Source organism: Leptodactylus fuscus, chromosome 3 (genome assembly GCF_031893055.1).
Source record: "Leptodactylus fuscus isolate aLepFus1 chromosome 3, aLepFus1.hap2, whole genome shotgun sequence".
Lineage (NCBI taxonomy): Eukaryota > Metazoa > Chordata > Amphibia > Anura > Leptodactylidae > Leptodactylus > Leptodactylus fuscus.
Genome location: NC_134267.1, coordinates 27,958,318 through 27,979,282, shown reverse-complemented (window position 1 = coordinate 27,979,282; position 20,965 = coordinate 27,958,318). Strand labels below are relative to the sequence as shown.

The following is a 20,965-nucleotide window of genomic DNA, read 5'->3' as shown; positions in this document are numbered from 1 at the left end:
ATCAGATTGCTACATCTGATGTAGCAGTGCCGAGTGTGCATCAGATGTGTAGTTGAGCAAAACTGACTCAGCACTGCTAAGTCTCTGCATTCGCATAGGAATGCATAGGCCAGCCTTCGGCCAATCAGCGCTGGCTCTGCCGGAGGAGGCGGAGTCTAAGGTCGGACCTGAATGGAGACTGGTGTGGAGCGATCTTAGACTCCGCCTCCTCCAGCAGAGCCAGCGCTGATTGGTCGAGTTCCGTACTCTGGCCAATCAGCACTGGCCAATGCATTTCTATGGGGAAAAGTTAGCTTGCGAAAATCGCAAACTGACAGGGATTTCCATGAAATAAAGTGACTTTTATGCCCCCAGACATGCTTCCCCTGCTGTCCCAGTGTCATTCCAGGGTGTTGGTATCATTTCCTGGGGTGTCATAGTGGACTTGGTGACCCTCCAGACACGAATTTGGGTTTCCCCCTTAACGAGTTTATGTTCCCCATAGACTATAATGGGGTTCGAAACCCATTCGAACACTCGAACAGTGAGCGGCTGTTCGAATCGAATTTCGAACCTCGAACATTTTAGTGTTCGCTCATCTCTAATAACTACTATAATACTACCCCTATGTAGAAGAATATAACTACTATAATACTACCTGCTATGTATAAGAATATAACTACTATAATACTGCTCCTATGTACAAGAATATAACTACTATAATACTACTCCTATGTACAAGAATATAACTACTATAATACTGCTCGTGTACAAGAATATAACTACTATAATACTACCTCCTATGTACAAGAATATAACTACTATAATACTACTCCTATGTACAAGAATATAACTACTATAATACTACTCCTATGTACAAGAATATAACTACTATAATACTACCTAAGGGTGCATTCAGACTACGTAACGCCGGGCGTGTATGAGAGCCGTACACGCCGGCATTACGGCAGACTGCCGAACACTTCCCATTCACTTCAATGGGAGCGCTCGTAAACGCCGCAGTCTGCCGTAATGCCGGCGTGTACGGCTCTCATACACGCCCGGCGTTACGTAGTCTGAATGCACCCTAATATGTACAAGAATATAACTACTATAATACTGCCCCTATGAACAAGAATATAACTACTATAATACTGCTTCTATGTACAAGAATATAACGACTATAATACTACTCCTATGTACAAGAATATAACTACTATAATACTACACCTATGTACAAGAATATAACTACTATAATACTGCTCCTATGTACAAGAATGTAACTACTATAATACTACTCCTATGTACAAGAATATAACTACTATAATACTGCTCCTATGTACAAGAATGTAACTACTATAATACTACTCCTATGTACAAGAATATAACTACTATAATACTGCTCCTATGTACAAGAATATAACTACTATAATACTACCTCCTATATAAAAGAATAAAACTACTATAATACTGCCCCCTATAGAACATAATACAGCTGATATCATACTTCCTTATAGAGAACATACATTATATGACGGGTATTGCATATATTAGGTCACTTTTGCGGTTTTATATTACATGACAGTGACAGTACAAGGCCACATACCGGGGTGCACTCTGTATCCTTTGCATGGTTGGTGTTGTGTGTCCCCTTGTTCAGGTGACTGGTGCGGGACAGAGAGGGTTAAGGTAGCTGCCGCCTGTGCTCTCCAGGGGCCAGCGGTGGCACTCACAGATGCCATGTTTTATTTAAAACACACTCTCTCAGTAACCACTTGTTCTAATTGGCGAAGCAAAGCCCTGTCCCCGAAGCGCACAGCTCATTACATTCAACGTGGATTACGGGAAAAAAAACACCACCAAACAAACTGCATTGAAATCTACAAATTAAGGGCTCAGGCGTGCGCGACACGGACACGGAATTGGATTGTAATATGGAGTACGGTCTGCAGGGAAAAAAACCTGGAGCTACCTGAGCAGTGAGCGGCTCCGGCAAACAGAATAAACCCAAAAATAAAAAGCAAAGGCGCAAAACAGAGGTCAGGACAATCGAAGAAGCCAAATAAATGGTAGAAGAAGAATGAGAAGTAGCAAGGTGACAAAAGTCATGTAGCGGAGAATGAACATGGAGATCAGGTATATCATGTCCTCCAATCACCTCCAGAGCTGCAAACACTCATCTCTGAGAAAGATCGTATATACAGACATGTTACAGTAACCTGTCCCACACGTGTAAATGTCATTGCTTCATCAGAAAATGTCCCCATGTCTTCAAGTCACATTCACATGGAGACAAAAACAAGAAACTTCCAAATTCTCAAATATCAGCGATTAACATTCAGTGTTTTCTGAGACTTAAGTGGAAATTTATCAGCAGAACAAACACTGAATGAATCTGTATAATATACAGGAGGAGCCGTAACAACCCTACTGCAGACAATCCTGTATTATACTCCAGAGCTGCACTCACTATTCTGCTGGTACAGTCACTGTGTACATACATTACATTACTTATCCTGTACTGATCCTGAGTTACATCCTGTATTATACTCCAGAGCTGTGCTCACTATTCTGCTGGTACAGTCACTGTGTACTTACATTACATTACTTATCCTGTATTATACTCCAGAGCTGCGCTCACTATTCTGCTGGTGCAGTCACTGTGTACATACATTACATTACTTATCCTGTATTATACTCCAGAGCTGCGCTCACTGCAGTCACTGTGTACATACATTACATTACTTATCTTGTACTGATCCTGAGTTACATCCTGTATTATACTCCAGAGCTGTGCTCACTATTCTGCTGGTGCAGTCACTGTGTACATACATTACATTACTTATCCTGTACTGATCCTGAGTTACATCCTGTATTATACTCCAGAGCTGCGCTCACTATTCTGCTGGTACAGTTATTGTGTACATACATTACATTACTTATCCTGTACTGATCCTGAGTTACATCCTGTATTACACCCCACAGCTGCGCTCACTATTCTGCTGGTACAGTCACTGTGTACATACATTACATTACTTATCCTGTATTATACTCCAGAGCTGCGCTCACTGCAGTCACTGTGTACATACATTACATTACTTATCTTGTACTGATCCTGAGTTACATCCTGTATTATACTCCAGAGCTGTGCTCACTATTCTGCTGGTGCAGTCACTGTGTACATACATTACATTACTTATCCTGTACTGATCCTGAGTTACATCCTGTATTATACTCCAGAGCTGCGCTCACTATTCTGCTGGTACAGTTATTGTGTACATACATTACATTACTTATCCTGTACTGATCCTGAGTTACATCCTGTATTACACCCCACAGCTGCGCTCACTATTCTGCTGGTACAGTCACTGTGTACATATATTACATTACTTATCCTGTATTATACTCCAGAGCTGCACTCACTATTCTGCTGGTACAGTCACTGTGTACATACATTACTTATCCTGAGTTACATCCTGTATTACACCCCAGAGCTGCACTCACTATTCTGCTAATAGCAAAGTATATTAGTATAGATGTCTCCCTCTATGCCCTGTGTTGTGATATACAGTGGGGGGCGCTGTGTGTTATACATCTGACGACCTTTACTATTACAGGAGCGCTGCTGGGTGGGTGGTCGCACTATTCTGCAGAGTACAGGTCTGACATCTCATTGCTGTTCTCTCCTGACACTTTGTGACAACCGTAACAATCACAGCTTAACTGAGCGGGAAGAACAATGTGCACAACGCTGTACCCCAGCCGCTGCCCTCTAATCCCAGGTGCATGTGGAGATGACTACAATTTGCTGACCCCCCCCCTCCCCCCCCCACACACACACATATGGGAAATGTCCTTACATAACCAATAGCTTCCCTCTGCTTGCTGTCAGAAAATGTAGACAAATCTCACATTAAATCCGTACAGACTGAAGCGTTCGCACAGCTGAGGGTTTGCTATAATATTATTCTGTGTACATTATCCCAAGTGTGGCCGTCTTGACAACGGCGCCCCTCGCAGGCGGCTCATATGGCACAAGAGAACAGAATTCTTGATGTGTTGGAAGCAGCAAAACTGGAGTAGTCACTGACTAGTCAGAGTGTCCATGCCTAGGTCCAATCCCATAAGAGTCTGATGTGGACAGTCAGTTTCCCCCAAATCTACACCTAAGACACGAGGCAGGGGGCACCTCAGGTACCGCCCCCTACTAATCTAACATTGTATATAGCATTGTATACTCATCATTATATAGACCCCCTCCAAGTGCGGTTCCTTCCCTGTTTACCAGCATACTACAATACAGGGGGCATCACTATGGGGGTACGGCAGGTATAGGGGCACAGGACACACACAGTACTCACCCGCAAAACATTTTGAACACAGATTCATCGTCTTACTGGACCTGGAAGAGAAGAAAAACAGAATTAAGTGAGATCTCTGGGTGTGTGGGCCGGCTCATACACTGTCTATACGTTATCTGCTGCACTGCATTGTGGGAGACGCGGCTTTACTGTAGGATACATTGTAGATACTTTGTATCACACTGAATCAATCCTAGTCATAGGCCATACACTGAACCAGTAGGGACTGCAAGTAAAATAAAAGCTAGGAGCCAGCAGGTAAAATCTGTCATGTGGTCAGGGGCCTCGTGGTGGTCAGGGGCCTCGTGGCGGTCAGGGGCCTCGTGGCGGTCAGGGGCCTCGTGGCGGTCAGGGGCCTCGTGGTGGACAGGGGCATCGTGGTGGTCAGGGGCCTCGTGGCGGTCAGGGGCCTTGTGGCGGTCAGGGGCCTCGTGGTGGACAGGGGCCTCGTGGTGGTCAGGGGCCTCGTGGCGATCAGGGGCCTCGTGGCGGTCAGGGGCCTCGTGGTGGACAGGGGCATCGTGGTGGTCAGGGGCCTCGTGGCGGTCAGGGGCCTCGTGGCGGTCAGGGGCCTCGTGGTGGACAGGGGCATCGTGGTGGTCAGGGGCCTCGTGGCGGTCAGGGGCCTCGTGGCGGTCAGGGGCCTCGGGCCTCGTGGTGGACAGGGGCATCGTGGTGGTCAGGGGCCTCGTGGCGGTCAGGGGCCTCGTGGTGGACAGGGGCCTCGTGGTGGACAGGGGCCTCGTGGTGGCCATAAAGAAATGGTAAATGCGAGAATGGGGCAGTTAAAAGTAGGTTCTGATCCAGCAGGTGGCGCTGCGCCAGCTCCAGTGACCACACCCCCTTATGTTATAATTAGGCTCCTCCCAGTCAGGTTAGGATTGCATGTTTGAGATTTATGACTTGGACAAGGTAGAGGGTGCGTCCTATATAATGGGGTAGTGGCAGAGCCCATCTGGTGCCACTGCTTACACCCCACTGCCAAGACAGCGCCATCTACTGGATGACCCTCCCTCTAACCTCTAAATCTAGCATCATGATTTACCCTTTACGCAGACAATATGGCCTCCCGCGTTTCGCCTACATAACCCTTTACAGAACACGCTCACATGATCTTGTAAGTAATGACCGCGCTCGCCAGCCGAATCCAACTACTCGCAATTGTGAAATTAAGGTAAATACATTTGGGGTAGCGGCGCTGTGTTACCGCCGCCTCCCTGCGCTCCAATTACCCGGCATACGAGGAGAGATGGTTAATAGCCGATGAGCGCCGTCCACTCCCCTTCGCTACAGATTATTACTCCGGGGCCGCTATAAGAAGCTTTAGTGACGCCGCTTTAAATAAACAGTAAAATAAAAAAATAATCAGGAAAAAAAAAAAAAGCTTCATTTGTCAAATCTCTCAGAAGACGTCTCACACTGTGCCAAATGGCTGCTCTCTGCGCCGCTCGGCTCCTGGCACCGCGCCGCCAAATACAAAACATTACTATAAATATTTAGAGTTTTCGCCCAGGCAGCCGAATACATCACCCGCCGCCGCACAAAGCACATCCTCCAGGATTATCAAATCATATACAAAATTAGGACAGACCCCAAAAATGTGGCACAAAGCGGGAGAGCGGGTCATGTCACCAAAACACAGAATACAAATCACAACCTAACAACTTAGGCGACAAGAACATGCCGGCTAAAGTCAGCGCCATATGTGGGGTCCGATGATAGGACACGCGGACCTCGAGCGCTCAGTCCATACATCCACATCTGCTATTTATTCTTATTGGTCAGTCCTGGGGCTCAGAGCCCGCAGTCCTCAGTGCCAGGCGGAGATCACACAACCCCCCCGCATGTCCTATCCTAAAGCCGCCCATATACATTCAATTTGGTTTCGACAGAGTGCATGAAGAATAGGGAGGGGGAGAAGACTGTAAGCCACTGCCAGAATCCCGTCACCTCAAGAAACCACTGTACTACTCCAGATCCCTCTATATTGTTCTAAACTCTCCAGACCCCCCTATCCTCATCCAGCACCCCGCACCTTCCAGATTATTCTTCCCCTCACCAGACTCCTCTATTGCTTCAAGATATCTCTAAATTTCTCCAGACCCTTCTGTCCTCATTCAGAACCTTCTATCCCAGGGGTAGGGAACGTACGGCTCTCCAGCTGTTGCAAAACTACAACTCCCAGCATGCACACTTGCTCTGCTGTTCTTGGAACTCCCATGGAAGTGAATGGAGCATGTTGGGAGTTGTAGTTTCACAGCAGCTGGAGAGCCAAAGGTTCCCTACCCCTGTTCTATCCCATTCTAGATCTTTGTGTGCCAGCCAGACCACTCCATCCTCATCCAGAACCCCCCTTACCCCTCCAGACTCTCCCCCACCACCTCAGGATACCCTTTGTTCTTCTCCAGACCCTTCTGTCCTCATTTAGAACCCTTTGTCCCCTTGCAGTCTCCTTTAAGTTTAGAGATCACTGTCCTTCTCAAGACCACCATTTCTCTAGGATCCCGTACTCTCCATCCCACTCCAGACCCATGTCTTCATCCAGAACCCCCTCATCCCTCTCTGACTCCTGTGTCACCACAAGATACCCCCCTTCTCCTCATTCCTATAGGACCACTCTACAATCTCCAGCCTCTGTCACCTCCGGATACTTATGTTCTTTTCCAAACCCTTCTGTCCTGCTCCAGAACCTCCCAATCGCTTCCAGACCTCCCTGTAAGAAGCTCATCTACCTGAGAACTAAAGGATTGGGCAGACTGAAATTCACCTGCCTGATCCTTATCTTCCCCACTGTAGAACTTGCTGGTTACACCTGTCACATACACGGCCGTCTTCAGACATAAAGCTGAAGCCGTCTCTCAAGGTCTCTGGACTGGCCCTTTAAGTCCATTAGAATAGTGGCTTTCTAGTCCAGCTTGTGCCCCCCCCCCCCACTTGTTGCTATCAGAAGGGCGATATTGTGCGATTTCGCTCTGAGATGTATAGATGCGCGCACGGCGTGGCAGCGGTCGCTCCGATGGAAGGGATTAATCCTCCTGGAAACAGACAATAACTCAGAGACTTTCTTGTGGGCAATAAAAGACGCAGAGAGAACAATAAGATGGCGAAAAAAAAACTGAAAACAATAAAGCGGAAAGATTATCCGGTCCCAGAGCCCTGCTGCGGGCCGCCACGTACGCGCCGTATAGTCGAAAAGTTTGGATGTAATTGTTTGGAGGGAAGAATTTTTTTTATTAACAACACTTGTATCTTCTTATATTAGCGGCGGCCTCTACAAGCGGCAAATTACATCAATCCACCGGTGTATACATAAAAGACGCGAACCGCGCCAGGTAATAAGAGGCGCAGCTCCTCCGAGGATCATTACATCTGGGCAGCCTGAGCCCCTCCGCCTGTAGCCGAACTACAACTCCCAGCACGGCCTCCACAAGTGTGCAAGTTAAAGTGATCGGGGCACAGATTTAGGGAATTCCCATTCAAGCAATTACCCAACACAAGAGCAAGAAGGTCAGAAGTGGCCGGGCCACAGGGGGCGCCTCTACAACGTCTCAGAAAGTGACCCCACTCCAGCCTGACAAGGACGACCCCCCCCCCCCCCCAGAAGATTCCAATAACAGGACGGAGTGTTTGAGCCAAGCGGGACCTTCACATCACGAATCAGCAGCTTAATATTCCAGGCAGCGCTCGGCGGCAGCGCTCGGCGACATTTGCATATCCTACGTCTTGATTACAAAACATCCAGCTGCGTTATAATAATTTGCTGGAGAATTTTATATTTCCTCAATGGGAATAAAGCGGAGACCGAGGCGTCCGGGCGTAATAGGAAGGACAAAGAGGAGAGCGCCGGACACCCAGGATTAGACAACTTTATTAACCCCGTAAGGCGCTCCCGGCTGCACCGTTCACAAAGGTTGTTCTGGATAATCGGCTTTTATTTCGGATTATAGATTTTTCTTTAATTGTATATGTGATAACGGAGGCGGTCATCTTGCCTAAGCTCAGGTAACAGCATTTAGTGATCTGCTTTACAGCAGTGCCTTGGCCATAGGCATAGTCTTGAGGTCTTTGAGGCTTTTCTAGTCATGCTCTGAGCATGGCGGGGGTGGAGGTAACATGTGACATCATCTATTGTCAGTAGTGATGTAATGGTGGGGTCATACATGCAGCTGCCCACTACAGCATCGAAAAGGAAAAGACAATCTATGAGCACAGTCAGTAAATCTGCTGCGATCTGTGAATAATATCCCATCTATAACCATACAAGCAGCCGGGAGGACATACAAGTACACAGAAGACCATTGTGAGCTGCGATATTTGCAGGGTCATTTGCACACAACAACAGTTTGCAGACATGTATGTGCAGGCAGTGAGGAGACTCGGCCCCTCCACTCTCCGTTCACAGTGTGCAGACAGAACAGACCCTCCCCCTCCAGTCACAGAGAAAAGCAAGATAGAATGGAAGGTATCTGAGGACAGACTTCCTTAGTAACAGGAGAGTAAACTAGTAAATTATCTAGAAGGGAGACACCTAGTGGCAGGGGCTAGTAGAGATGTTTCTTCAGGCAGAAAGCAGATATATTTTTAATTCAAGTGCATTACATTTTGGCCCAGGATCACAAAATCTATAAAATGAGACCAACCTGTCTGAAAAGTTAGTGATCATTAGTTAGATGCCCTGAACCAATACCTGTTAGGAGATCAAGATATGAAAAAAAAAATTTATTTTGTCTCCCAGTTTCTGAACAGTACACTTCATGTGTGTACATGTAGATATCGCCTCCGTCAGGACGCTGCTGCACACAACACCTCCTCTCTGACTACCTGTAGTCAGTCAATCAGTCTTGATGCAATCCTATAGGAGCCTCAATCTGACGGTTTAAAGGGATCCTATCATTAAAAGTCAATGTTTTGTCCCTAACACATAGCAATAGCCTTATGAAAAGGCTATCCATCTCCTACCTTTAGATGTCTTCTCCACGCCGCTGTTTGGTACATAATCTGTTTTTCGTTGGTATGCAAATGAGTTATCCTGCAGCACTGGGGGTGGGCCTCAGCACTCAAACAGCACGGGGGGCGTCCCCAATGCTGCGAGAGAACTCTCCAGCGCCGCCTCCATCTTCTTCAGGAACGGATCTTTTTCGCATCTTCTCTCAGGGGTTGGCTTCAAACTTCTAGGCCTCCGGCAAAGCCGACTACGCATGCCCGCCGGCCACAAGAAAATGGTTGCTTGCACAGTATTGTAAGTGGTCATTTTCTTGTGGCCAGCAGGCATGCGCAATCGGCTTTGCCCGAGGCCTAGAAGTTTAAAGCCAACCCCCGCGAGAAGAAGCAAAGAAGATCCGTTACTGAAGAAGATGAAGGTGGCGCTGGAGAGTTCTCTCACAGCATTGGGGACGCCAACAGTGCTGCGAGAGAACTAATTTGCATACCGACGAAAAATGGATTATATACCAAACAGCGGCACGGAGAAGACATCTAAAGGTAGGAGATGAATAGCCTTTCTTAAGGCTATTCCTACGTGTTAGGGACAAAAAATTGACTTAATGATAGGATCCCTTTAACACCACACACACACACCTAAATACATTATGACCATCAGCAGGACAGAAAGAAAAAAAATGAGTCGTACTGCTTCATTAAGACTTGTCACCTGAGGGTATCAGTAACACCTGCAGCATCTAAGGAGTTAAACAACCTAGTCACAGCCGCTAGGACTGTATTCAGACTCTGCTGACAACTAGACAAAATCAGCATTAAATTCATTATTATATCCGACTTTCTACTCCAGTCACGTAGAGAGCTGCATTCACTATTTTTCATGTAATCTATAAGCCTGCCCAGGTCTCCTGTACAGAGAACTCAGCTACTGCGCATAGTGGGACATGTAGTGCTCACACCACTGTGCAGTACATCTCCCATAATGCAATGCAGCAGAGCGCTCCAGACAATCAGGCCTGGCTATAACTATACACAGGACTTTACTGAAATGACCTTGACTATAGTGGCGACTCGGCACGAAGGAGAAGTTCCCCTTTAAGAGCGGCTGGGTAGAGCCGTATATAGCTCAGGCCCTGTCAGGGCTCCGGGCTGATTACAAGCTCCTGATTTATAAGAGTCCATAAAAGAACCTAATTACAAAGCAGATGAAGTCACAGGATGCTGGATGAGCCCCTGTAGGGCGATACGTTACCGGCCAAAAAGCAGACGATAGGTAAACAAAGGATGGCGAGACACAGCACGTAAACTGGGTGAACGAAAACCTATAAAGGATCGCTTTGAGGGCGTCAAAATCAGAGGAAGTGCACCGAACGCCAGAAAAAGGGGGGTGAGCTGTCCCAGAAGCAAAGAAGACAACAACGTGTGCGTGTCCCTTTAATAGCAGGTGAAGAATATGGCGGCACTGACTGAGGGGATTGGCGAGGCTTTATCTCTCACTTTACACAGAGATTCCTCAGTCTTATGAGGAGATCAATGTCAGATATTCTATGTATAGAAAGAGAAGCCGTAAATGCCACCATATTGTTCGCCAGACTTCAGGTATTCTTCAGCGAGGAGCCCGAGAGGTTTCCCCCCATTTACACCCAGACTGGGCACAACACACAGAAGGGCTAACCTTTACCGAACAAAAGGAGGCCGCGTCAGGGAGGGGCGGCTGGACCACGGACCGGGCTCTGCGCTCATTCACACACTCACAAAAGATCCTGTCGATATGTTTGTGTGGAAAGGCAGCGGAGACCGCTGAGTGACTGAGGCCAAAAGACGCCAAAGTCAATAGAAGGAAATGTGTGAGCGCAGAAGATTCCGAGAGAGACAGAAAAGTCATCTCTAATATGTGGGGACATCAAAGGATACGAGAAACACCCCAAAGAGAGCGGGATAAATACAGATAGAAAGAGCACACTACCAAACCCAAGTCACTACACACTACCAAATCTAACCAAAGTCACTGCACATTACTAAATCTTACCGAAGTCACTACACACCATCAAATCTTATTGAGGAAAGACAATGATGTAACTACTATAATACTACTCCTATGTACAAGAATATAACTACTATAATACTGCTCCAATGTACAAGAATATAACTACCATAATACTACTCCTATGTACAAGAATATAACTACTATAATACTACTCCTATATACAAGAATATAACTACTATAATACTACCTCCTATGTACAAGAATATAACTACTATAATACTGCTCCTATGTACAAGAATATAACTACTATAATACTACTCCTATGTACATGAATATATCTACTATAATACTACTCCTATGTACAAGAATATAACTACTATAATACTGCTCCTATGTACAAGAATATAACTACTATAATACTACTCCTATGTACAAGAATATAACTACTATAATACTACTCCTATATACAAGAATATAACTACTATAATACTACCTCCTATGTACAAGAATATAACTACTATAATACTACTTCTATGTACAAGAATATAACTACTATAATACTACTCCTATGTACAAGAATATAACTACTATAATACTGCTCCAATGTACAAGAATATAACTACCATAATACTACTCCTATGTACAAGAATATAACTACTATAATACTACTCCTATATACAAGAATATAACTACTATAATACTACCTCCTATGTACAAGAATATAACTACTATAATACTGCTCCTATGTACAAGAATATAACTACTATAATACTACTCCTATGTACATGAATATATCTACTATAATACTACTCCTATGTACAAGAATATAACTACTATAATACTGCTCCTATGTACAAGAATATAACTACTATAATACTACTCCTATGTACAAGAATATAACTACTATAATACTGCTCCTATGTACAAGAATATAACTACTATAATACTACTCCTATGTACAACAATATATCTACTATAATACTACTCCTATGTACAAGAATATAACTACTATAATACTACTCCTATGTACAACAATATATCTACTATAATACTACTCCTATGTACAAGAATATAACTATTATAATACTACCTCCTATGTACAAGAATATAACTACTATAATACTACTCCTATGTACAAGAATATAACTACTATAATACTACCTCCTATGTACAAGAATATAGCTACTATAATACTGCTCCTATGTACAAGAATATAACTAGTACTGTATAATACTGCTCCTATGTACAAGAATATAATTACTATAATACTACTCCTATGTACAAGAATATAACTACTATAATACTACTCCTATGTACACGAATATAACTACTATAATACTACTCCTATGTACAAGAATATAACTAGTATTGTATAATACTGCTCCTATGTACAAGAATATAACTACTATAATACTACTCCTATGTACAAGAATATAACTACTATAATACTACTATGTACAAGAATATAACTACTATAATACTACCTCCTATGTACAAGAATATAACTACTATAATACTACTTCTATATACAAGAATATAACTACTAAAATACTACTCCTATGTACAAGAATATATCTACTATAATACTACTCCTATGTACAAGAATATAACTACTATAATACTACTCCTATGTACAAGAATATAACTACTATAATACTACCTCCTATGTACAAGAATATAACTACTATAATACTACTATGTACAAGAATATAACTACTATAATACTACCTCCTATGTACAAGAATATAACTACTATAATACTACTCCTATATACAAGAATATAACTAGTACTGTATAATACTGCTCCTATGTACAAGAATATAATTACTATAATACTACTCCTATGTACAAGAATATAACTACTATAATACTACTATGTACAAGAATATAACTACTATAATACTACCTCCTATGTACAAGAATATAACTACTATAATACTACTCCTATATACAAGAATATAACTACTAAAATACTACTCCTATGTACAAGAATATATCTACTATAATACTACTCCTATGTACAAGAATATAACTACTATAATACTACTCCTATGTACAAGAATATAACTACTATAATACTACTCCTATGTACAAGAATATAACTACTATAATACTACCTCCTAGCTGTGAGGACGTGTTTTTGTAGCTCTCCTGAGGCTCCTGATGTCTGGAGATAGCCCAGGGCGGGGCCGCCCTGGGTGGGGAATTTCCCCTGCCAAGGCCCAGGCTCCAAGGCCTTCTCTGGGAAGCAATTCCCAGACAACTAAAAAAATGGATGGAAATCCTAAAGTCCCCAGTAATGGGAATCGTGTCCAGTGTGTCAGCAGTCCTAGTGCAGCAAGCCAAGATGGGAAGAAAGTTGTAAAGGAAGAAGTAACGGAAGCAAGCAGTAGTACGGTGCAACAACCAAGCAAAATGGTTGAATGTAAGGAGCAAACTTTGCAGCCTGTGCAGACTCCATTGCAGGTTGCAGGTGTCCAGTCCACCCCACCCTCCTGCAGACAGAGGAGAACATCCCTGGAGAAGCAGACCATGCAGGAGAACATGCAGCAGTCTGTTTTGGTACGGTCTGAGCGGACAAGATCTGGAAGCGGTAACTACAAAAATGTAGTGAAGGCAGTGGAGGAGATCAAAGGGAGACCAGCGGGGAAGCTTCAAGGTACCAGCAGTACAGTCACTGGAAATAAACTGGGACATAGTCCCCAGTCTGGACATTGTGGGCCCATGGCAGTGACAACAGCCGTAGCATGTCAGAAATCACAGGCTACACCAACCAGAAGCCATACTGGGGGTAACCAACCTGCAAAGCTTTCCAACAATGCACAGACTGTCACAGCTACTGAGCGAGCACCAGAACTGCGCCTGGCAGATGAGATACCAGCACTGGTCAAGCGACTGGAGACATTGAAGGCCAGTAAAATATATCTGCAGAGACAGATTGAATGTGCGTATAATCTAAAAAAGTCTGCATGCCCTGAGAAACTGGTGTTACTGGACAGGAAGCTGAGCGCACTGGCGAAAGAGCTCGCCGAGAACGTACGGGAGACCGAGACTGTACTGGAGCAAATGGGACCGGTGGGAGAATCATACAGAAACCAGCAGCGGTTCCAGGAATACCAGAAGTCACCATCACCTTGTGCTAAAGCTGGGTCTGAACCCTCTCAAGGTGGCAGCCAGCAGTCCCATGTAAAACCAGTTCTGCAGCCAGCAAGTTTCCCTTTTAAGGAAGGGAATTTGTACGGGAAAGCGACCAGTGTTCAGCAACAGCAAAAACCTGCAGCAGTTCTCAGCAAGGCACCACAAGTCCCAGCAACCAGCACTTTGCAACCAGGTCATGGACCCCTGCCTAATGGTAATGAAGTAGCAGCTGTGCAGACACCACAAGTCCCAGGAGACAAGTCATTGCAGCAGGACTATGGACTCTTACCTGAAGGTACTGGGGGAGTAACATATTTGGGGTTACAGGTTGTGGACTCTGTTGTGCAGGACTCTGCTGCCGCTGACTGTAGTGGTAATATGGACTCTGCTATGCAGGACTCTGCTGCCGCTGACTATAATACTAATATGGACTCTGCTGTGCAGGACTCTGCTGCCGCTGATTGTCTGACTAATGTGCCTGATATTATGGATATTCCTGTATGTGATAACGGCCCAGCAGGGGAAGGTGTTTCTGGGGGGGATCCTTCACTATCTATGGCGTCAGACCCCTCTGCAGTCCAGTCTCTGGAGTCTGGTGATATTGCAGACATAGAGGTTGATGGTGGGGCGGACACAGGACAGTCCAGTGTGCAGGACTTTCCCCCTCTGGATACTCGCACAGTAGCAGAACCACATGGTACAGGTGCTCAGCAGCCCACACAGCGCCCACAAACACGCCAAGATGGCGGATCCGGCCGTACCTCCTCAGGGAATGCCTGGAGCCGCGGTGCTCCATCTTTTGCATCAAACTCCAGTTATACAGGCCAGGCTTTCAGGAGGAGGAATGTAGTCAGGTTTAGGCACGGAGGTGCCAAGGAGGATCTGCCGGATAGGAGGTTTGTGGTCCGAGAGCTCCTATGTACCCAGATGGGCTTTGTGCCGACTGATATCCTGGCCGTCATAAACCTTCCTGACCGCCAGGGGTATGATGTTAGTTTTAAGCTGATGTCTGATCTGGACCGGTTCTGGGCCAATCTCACCAGGTTGAGAGATACGGAAGGTTGGGATAAGTTCAGTTTCATCCCCATCTCTAGGCCAGATACAGCCTCTGTTACAATTGTATTTTGGAATGAAGCCGTTCCCCCTCAGGATATTGTCATCTGGCTCAGGAGGCATTGTGACCTCATGTCCGATCTTAGTAAGAACAGGGATGAAGACGGGGTCTGGACCGGTGGGTGGAGGGTCCTGGTGAAGTTGCGTCAGCAGAACAACATAACCCAACATCTGCCCAATTCGTTCTTTATAGGCCGAGAAAAAGGGATCTGCTTCTATGCGGGTCAGCCTCGCCGGTGCTTCAAGTGTGGGAAGGCCGGCCATGTGGCCAGTGTATGCTCCATGGTAAAGTGTAGCCTATGTAATGAAATGGGCCACGTGAGTGCCACATGCCAAAGCATTAGGTGTAACCTGTGCGGTCGGATCGGTCACCCCCACAGAGATTGTCCTGATGCCTGGCATAACATCTGTAAGGATAGCCCTGATGAGGACTTGCTGGCAGCGGCTGATGACATACAGGAGGAGGAGGAGGCGCTATTGTCAGGGTCAGTAGTCACGGAGGCGGAGCCTCAACCACATACAGGTGATACCACCCAAGACCAGGCCGAGTCAGGTCCCATTGAGACGACCATGGAGGTTGTCGAGCAGGTTGTACAACCCTCAGTGGTCGTCTCTTCTCCTGCCCGATCATCCAACAATAATAAAAGGAGGAAGAAGGATAAAGCCAGCCGTAAGCCTGAGGGTGAGTGGACCACGGTAGAAAAGCCCACAAAGATGAGAGTAAGTAGTGCAGGCGAGGTCACTGCAACGGGGAATAGATTTAGTGTCCTATCAGAGTCAGACGGAGAAGCAGAACTAGACAGAGAACTCTCACGAATGATGGCGGAGTATGAGGATGAACCAGAGGGCGATCCTCCCAATAAGAGGAGACCCCACCGAGATGAGGGGCAGTCCGAATCAGACATGGAAACAGCTGGTCACCAGGACACCTCTGACTCTGATCTATGACAATGGGGCCCATCTCTCTGTTTCTCATATTCCTAGTTGTTCTGATGGCAGGTTTCTATCTTAAAGTTATCTCTAGTAATGTGAATAGCATCCGAGCAAGGAGGACAAGACACGCAGTGTATGAACATCTGAGATATCTTGATGCCGATGTCTATTTCTTACAAGAAACCCGTTTAAATACTTTAGGACTAATACGAGAAGCAGAGAGAGAATGGAAATCTGGCCCGTCCTTCTGGTCTCTGGCTGTGGAACCTTATGCCGGGGTTTCTATACTGTTTAACACCCCTGATGTCACCATACACAGACTAACTGAGGTTCTGATGGGGAGGTGCCTGGTTTTAGAAGTTACCATCCGAGGCAGAAGGCTCCGACTCATTAATATCTATGGTCCACCGCAGTCGGTGATTGAAAGGGCACGTCTGTTTGATGAAGTCAAGCAGTACTTGTTTACATCTGTTCCGGTAGTCATGGCAGGGGACTTCAATGCCACCATGTCATCCAGTGACAGACCTACTGGTCGGCCTCTCACCAGGGACTGCAAGGTCTTAAGCAGAATTATTTCACAGGCTGGTCTGTCTGATGTGTTTACTGAGGGTGGTAGGAAACCAAAATTCACTTACTCCTGCGCTGGTAGATGCAGTCGGATAGACTTAGCTCTGGTCAGTCCCGCTGAGCATGTTAGTGAGAAAAGTGAAAAGACAGTCCCTTATTCTGACCATCTGGCTTTGTATTTTTGCTTGGGCTCCACAAAACGCCCTGATATTGGGAGAGGCCTATGGAAGCTCAATTCCAGCCTCTTGGACGATGACTGTGTCCGGAGTTGTGTCCACTCTCTATTTCAGAACCAGCTTGAGAGAGTGGTGTTTTATGACAACATGGCAGACTGGTGGGAGGATGTCAAGGAGGAGATCAGATCCCTCTTAAGGAGACTGTCAGTTAAGAAGGGGAAGAGTAAGTATAGCCAGTATCTCAGGCTGCGGAAAGAATTAGAGTCACTCTATTCGGCGGGCGGGGATAACCAACAGAAGATTGACCGGCTGAAATCTGAGATCAGTCAGTATCAGTACCGCAGGTATACATCCCTGGTTCTTGAACGGGATTATGGGTCCTTAGGGGCTCCGGATCCTTTTGAGAATTGCAGGGAGCGGGTGGCAAATAAATCGGTCACAGGTCTCACTGACTCCCAGGGTGTGTTACAGGAGTCTCGGGAGGGTATCCTGGGGGTGGTGAGAACTTACTATGCTGACTTGTTTCAGAAGAAGGTTTTGGATAGAGAGAAGGTGGCTCAATTCTTGGAGGCAACTCCAGGTCCTGATACTAATGATTTGGACTTTTCTCCTTTGACAGCAGAGTTAACAGTGGAGGAGGTGAAAGAGGCCATAGATAAGTTACATCTGAAGAAGGCACCAGGTCCAGATGGGATTACAGCTGAGTTCTATAAGAAATTCCGAGACCTCTTGGCACCAATTCTCGTGGATGTATACAAAACTAGTCTAGAAAACCACCTGATGCCTCCATCCATGAGAGTGTCCTCCCTGATCCTGCTGTCTAAAGGTAAAGAGCCTAGTGACATCAAGAACTGGAGGCCGATTGCCCTCTTGAATGTCGATAGGAAGATTCTTGCAAAAATTCTGTTCTCTAGATTAGTTTGTTTGTCCCCGGCACTGTTGGCAGGCTCACAGTTTGGCACAGTTAAAGGGCGGAACATCTCTGGAGCAGTTATCTCGATAAGGGAGATGTTTGAGAGATGTAAAGCTCTGAGGTGTGGGAGATATGTTGTGAGTCTTGACCAGGCTAAGGCCTTTGACAGAGTAGACCATGAGTATCTATGGGCGACTTTGACAAAGTACGGTATTCCGGGACAATTTGTGGATTGGCTGAGAACTTTGTACCGTGAGGCGGAGAGCTTTCCTCTGATTAATGGTTGGCAGGGTGATGCTTTCAGGGTTGAGGCAGGGGTGAGACAAGGTTGCCCACTGAGTCCATTACTGTATGTGTTTGCCATAGACCCGTTTCTTAGGTCACTGCAGGAGTGTGATTTTCAGGGGGCGCCGGTCCCCCACTGCTTGCCCCTGAGAGTTGTTGCCTACGCGGATGATGTGACTGTGGTGATATCTGAGCCTCGTGAGGTGGAGATGTTGTCTGCAGCCATCAGAAGTTACTCAGAGGCCTCCGGGTCTCTTGTCAACCTTGAGAAGAGTCAAGCTCTCTGGACGGGTCATACTGGTCCTACATTTGATCTGCCGCAGTTTGCCCAGGCCTCCTCCTATATTAAGATCCTTGGGGTGAAATTCGGGAGGGATGATAATTGCAGACTAAATTGGGAAGAAAAGTTGGAATCCGGAAATGCAAAGGTTCAGCGATGGAAGAACTGGAGGCTGACCTATAGAGAAAGGGTTAAAATGTTGAAGACTTACCTGGTCCCTGTCTTCTTGTACGTCTCTGTTGTCTTTCCTTTGCCAGAATCTTTCTCCGCTAGGCTCTTTAGCCTGTTCTTCCAACTTTTGTGGGGGAACAGGTTGAACCCAGTAAAAAGAGGGATAACCTACCTACAGAGGAGAGAGGGTGGGCTGGATATGTTAAATCCAAGGGTGTTTTTTGACTCCATGTTTCTAAAAGTAAATTTTGGTTGCCTGGACTCAGATAACAGCTCCCTGTGGGTAAATAGTATCAGGGACTGGATATTGCCTTTTGCAGAATCCTGGGTGCGAGGCGGCAGCCTTAAGAGGGGTCGATCGACTCGTGACTACCTCCCCCAGTATCTGGACTATGGCATAAGGTGCCTAAAAAAATGGGGTATTGAAAAGACCTATCTGGTGAGTAAGACCAGGAGAGATCTATACACCAGGGTATGTAAGACCTTCTATTGTCTCCAGCCGGCATTGAGGGACTGTACATCTATAACCCTGCAGGATAGTCTGAGGCTCCTCACTGGTCTGAGGCTCCCTGCAAAGTTCTTTGACATTGCCTGGCTATCTCTGCATGGGAAACTTTTTGTAAGAGGCAACTTAAAGCATCTCAGTGTGACAGATCGGGCATGTCCATTAGGTTGTCAGCAGGAGGAGACCATGGCACATTTTATATCAGAGTGCGGGGGAGGGCGAAAGATCTGGCAGGAAATATCCCGGAGGCTGAAAATTCCCCGATTACAGTCTCTCAAATACCCCGAAATCATATATGGCATCCCAACTAATATAGGTGACATTAACCGGGAGACCCTGTATATTATTATTACTGTCATCAAATATTATCACTGGCATACGAGGACCCAGGTGTCCCTACACAGAGAGCCCTTCCGTCATATGACCGCTGTCACATATATCATGTCTGAACTGAGGTGGATAAAGTCTCTGGAGGTCAGAAAAAAGTCTGATAATGTAAAATTGTGGAGAAATGTATATATCGATTGCTGAATATTCTGATAACACTGCAAATAAGTCTGTTCATTTATTTATGGATTTATTTATTTTTTCCCCCTCTTTATCCTGCCAGCAATGGACTCTTAAGTTAAAGTGATTCTCATTTTTGTTATCTGACAGACATGTCTGATTTATGTTATATTATTATTATTATTATTAATTAGTTATTAATTCTGCTGGAATGTAATGTATTTTTGTTTTGTTTTTACTAATAAAAATTACCTCCTATGTACAAGAATATAGCTACTATAATACTGCTCCTATGTACAAGAATATAACTAGTACTGTATAATACTGCTCCTATGTACAAGAATATATCTACAATAATACTACTCCTATGTACAAGAATATAACTACTATAATACTACCTCCTATGTACAAGAATATAACTACTATAAAACTACTCCTATATACAAGAATATAACTACTAAAATACTACTCCTATGTACAAGAATATATCTACTATAATACTACTCCTATGTACAAGAATATAACTACTATAATACTGCCCCTATGTACAAGAATATAACTACTATAATACTACTCCTATGTACAAGAATATAACTACTATAATACTACTCCTATGTACACGAATATAACTACTATAATACTACTCCTATGTACAAGAATATAACTACTATAATACTACTCCTATATACAAGAATATAACTACTATAATACTACCTCCTATGTACAAGAATATAACTACTATAATACTGCTCCTATGTACAAGAATATAACTAGTATTGTATAATACTGCTCCTATGTACAAGAATATAACTACTATAATACTACTCCTATGTACAAGAATATAACTACTATAATACTACTATGTACAAGAATATAACTACTATAATACTACTCCTATGTACAAGAATATAACTACTATAATACTACCTCCTATGTACAAGAATATAACTACTATAATACTACCTCCTATGTACAAGAATATAACTACTATAATACTGCTCCTATGTACAAGAATATAACTAGTATTGTATAATACTGCTCCTATGTACAAGAATATAACTACTATAATACTACTATGTACAAGAATATAACTACTATAATACTACTCCTAT

At 44.8% G+C, this 20,965-nt stretch overlaps 1 protein-coding gene across 1 annotated transcript in view; it reads right to left on the bottom strand.

Moving 5' to 3' along the window:
- ZFAND3 (zinc finger AN1-type containing 3) overlaps positions 1 to 20,965 on the bottom strand; it is a 106,297-nt gene that overhangs the window by 55,778 nt on the left and 29,554 nt on the right. Inside the window, exon 2 of the mRNA XM_075267356.1 lies at positions 4,341 to 4,381. Coding sequence (XP_075123457.1) covers positions 4,341 to 4,381 — 41 coding nt within the window. The remainder of the gene's footprint in view (positions 1 to 4,340; positions 4,382 to 20,965) is intronic.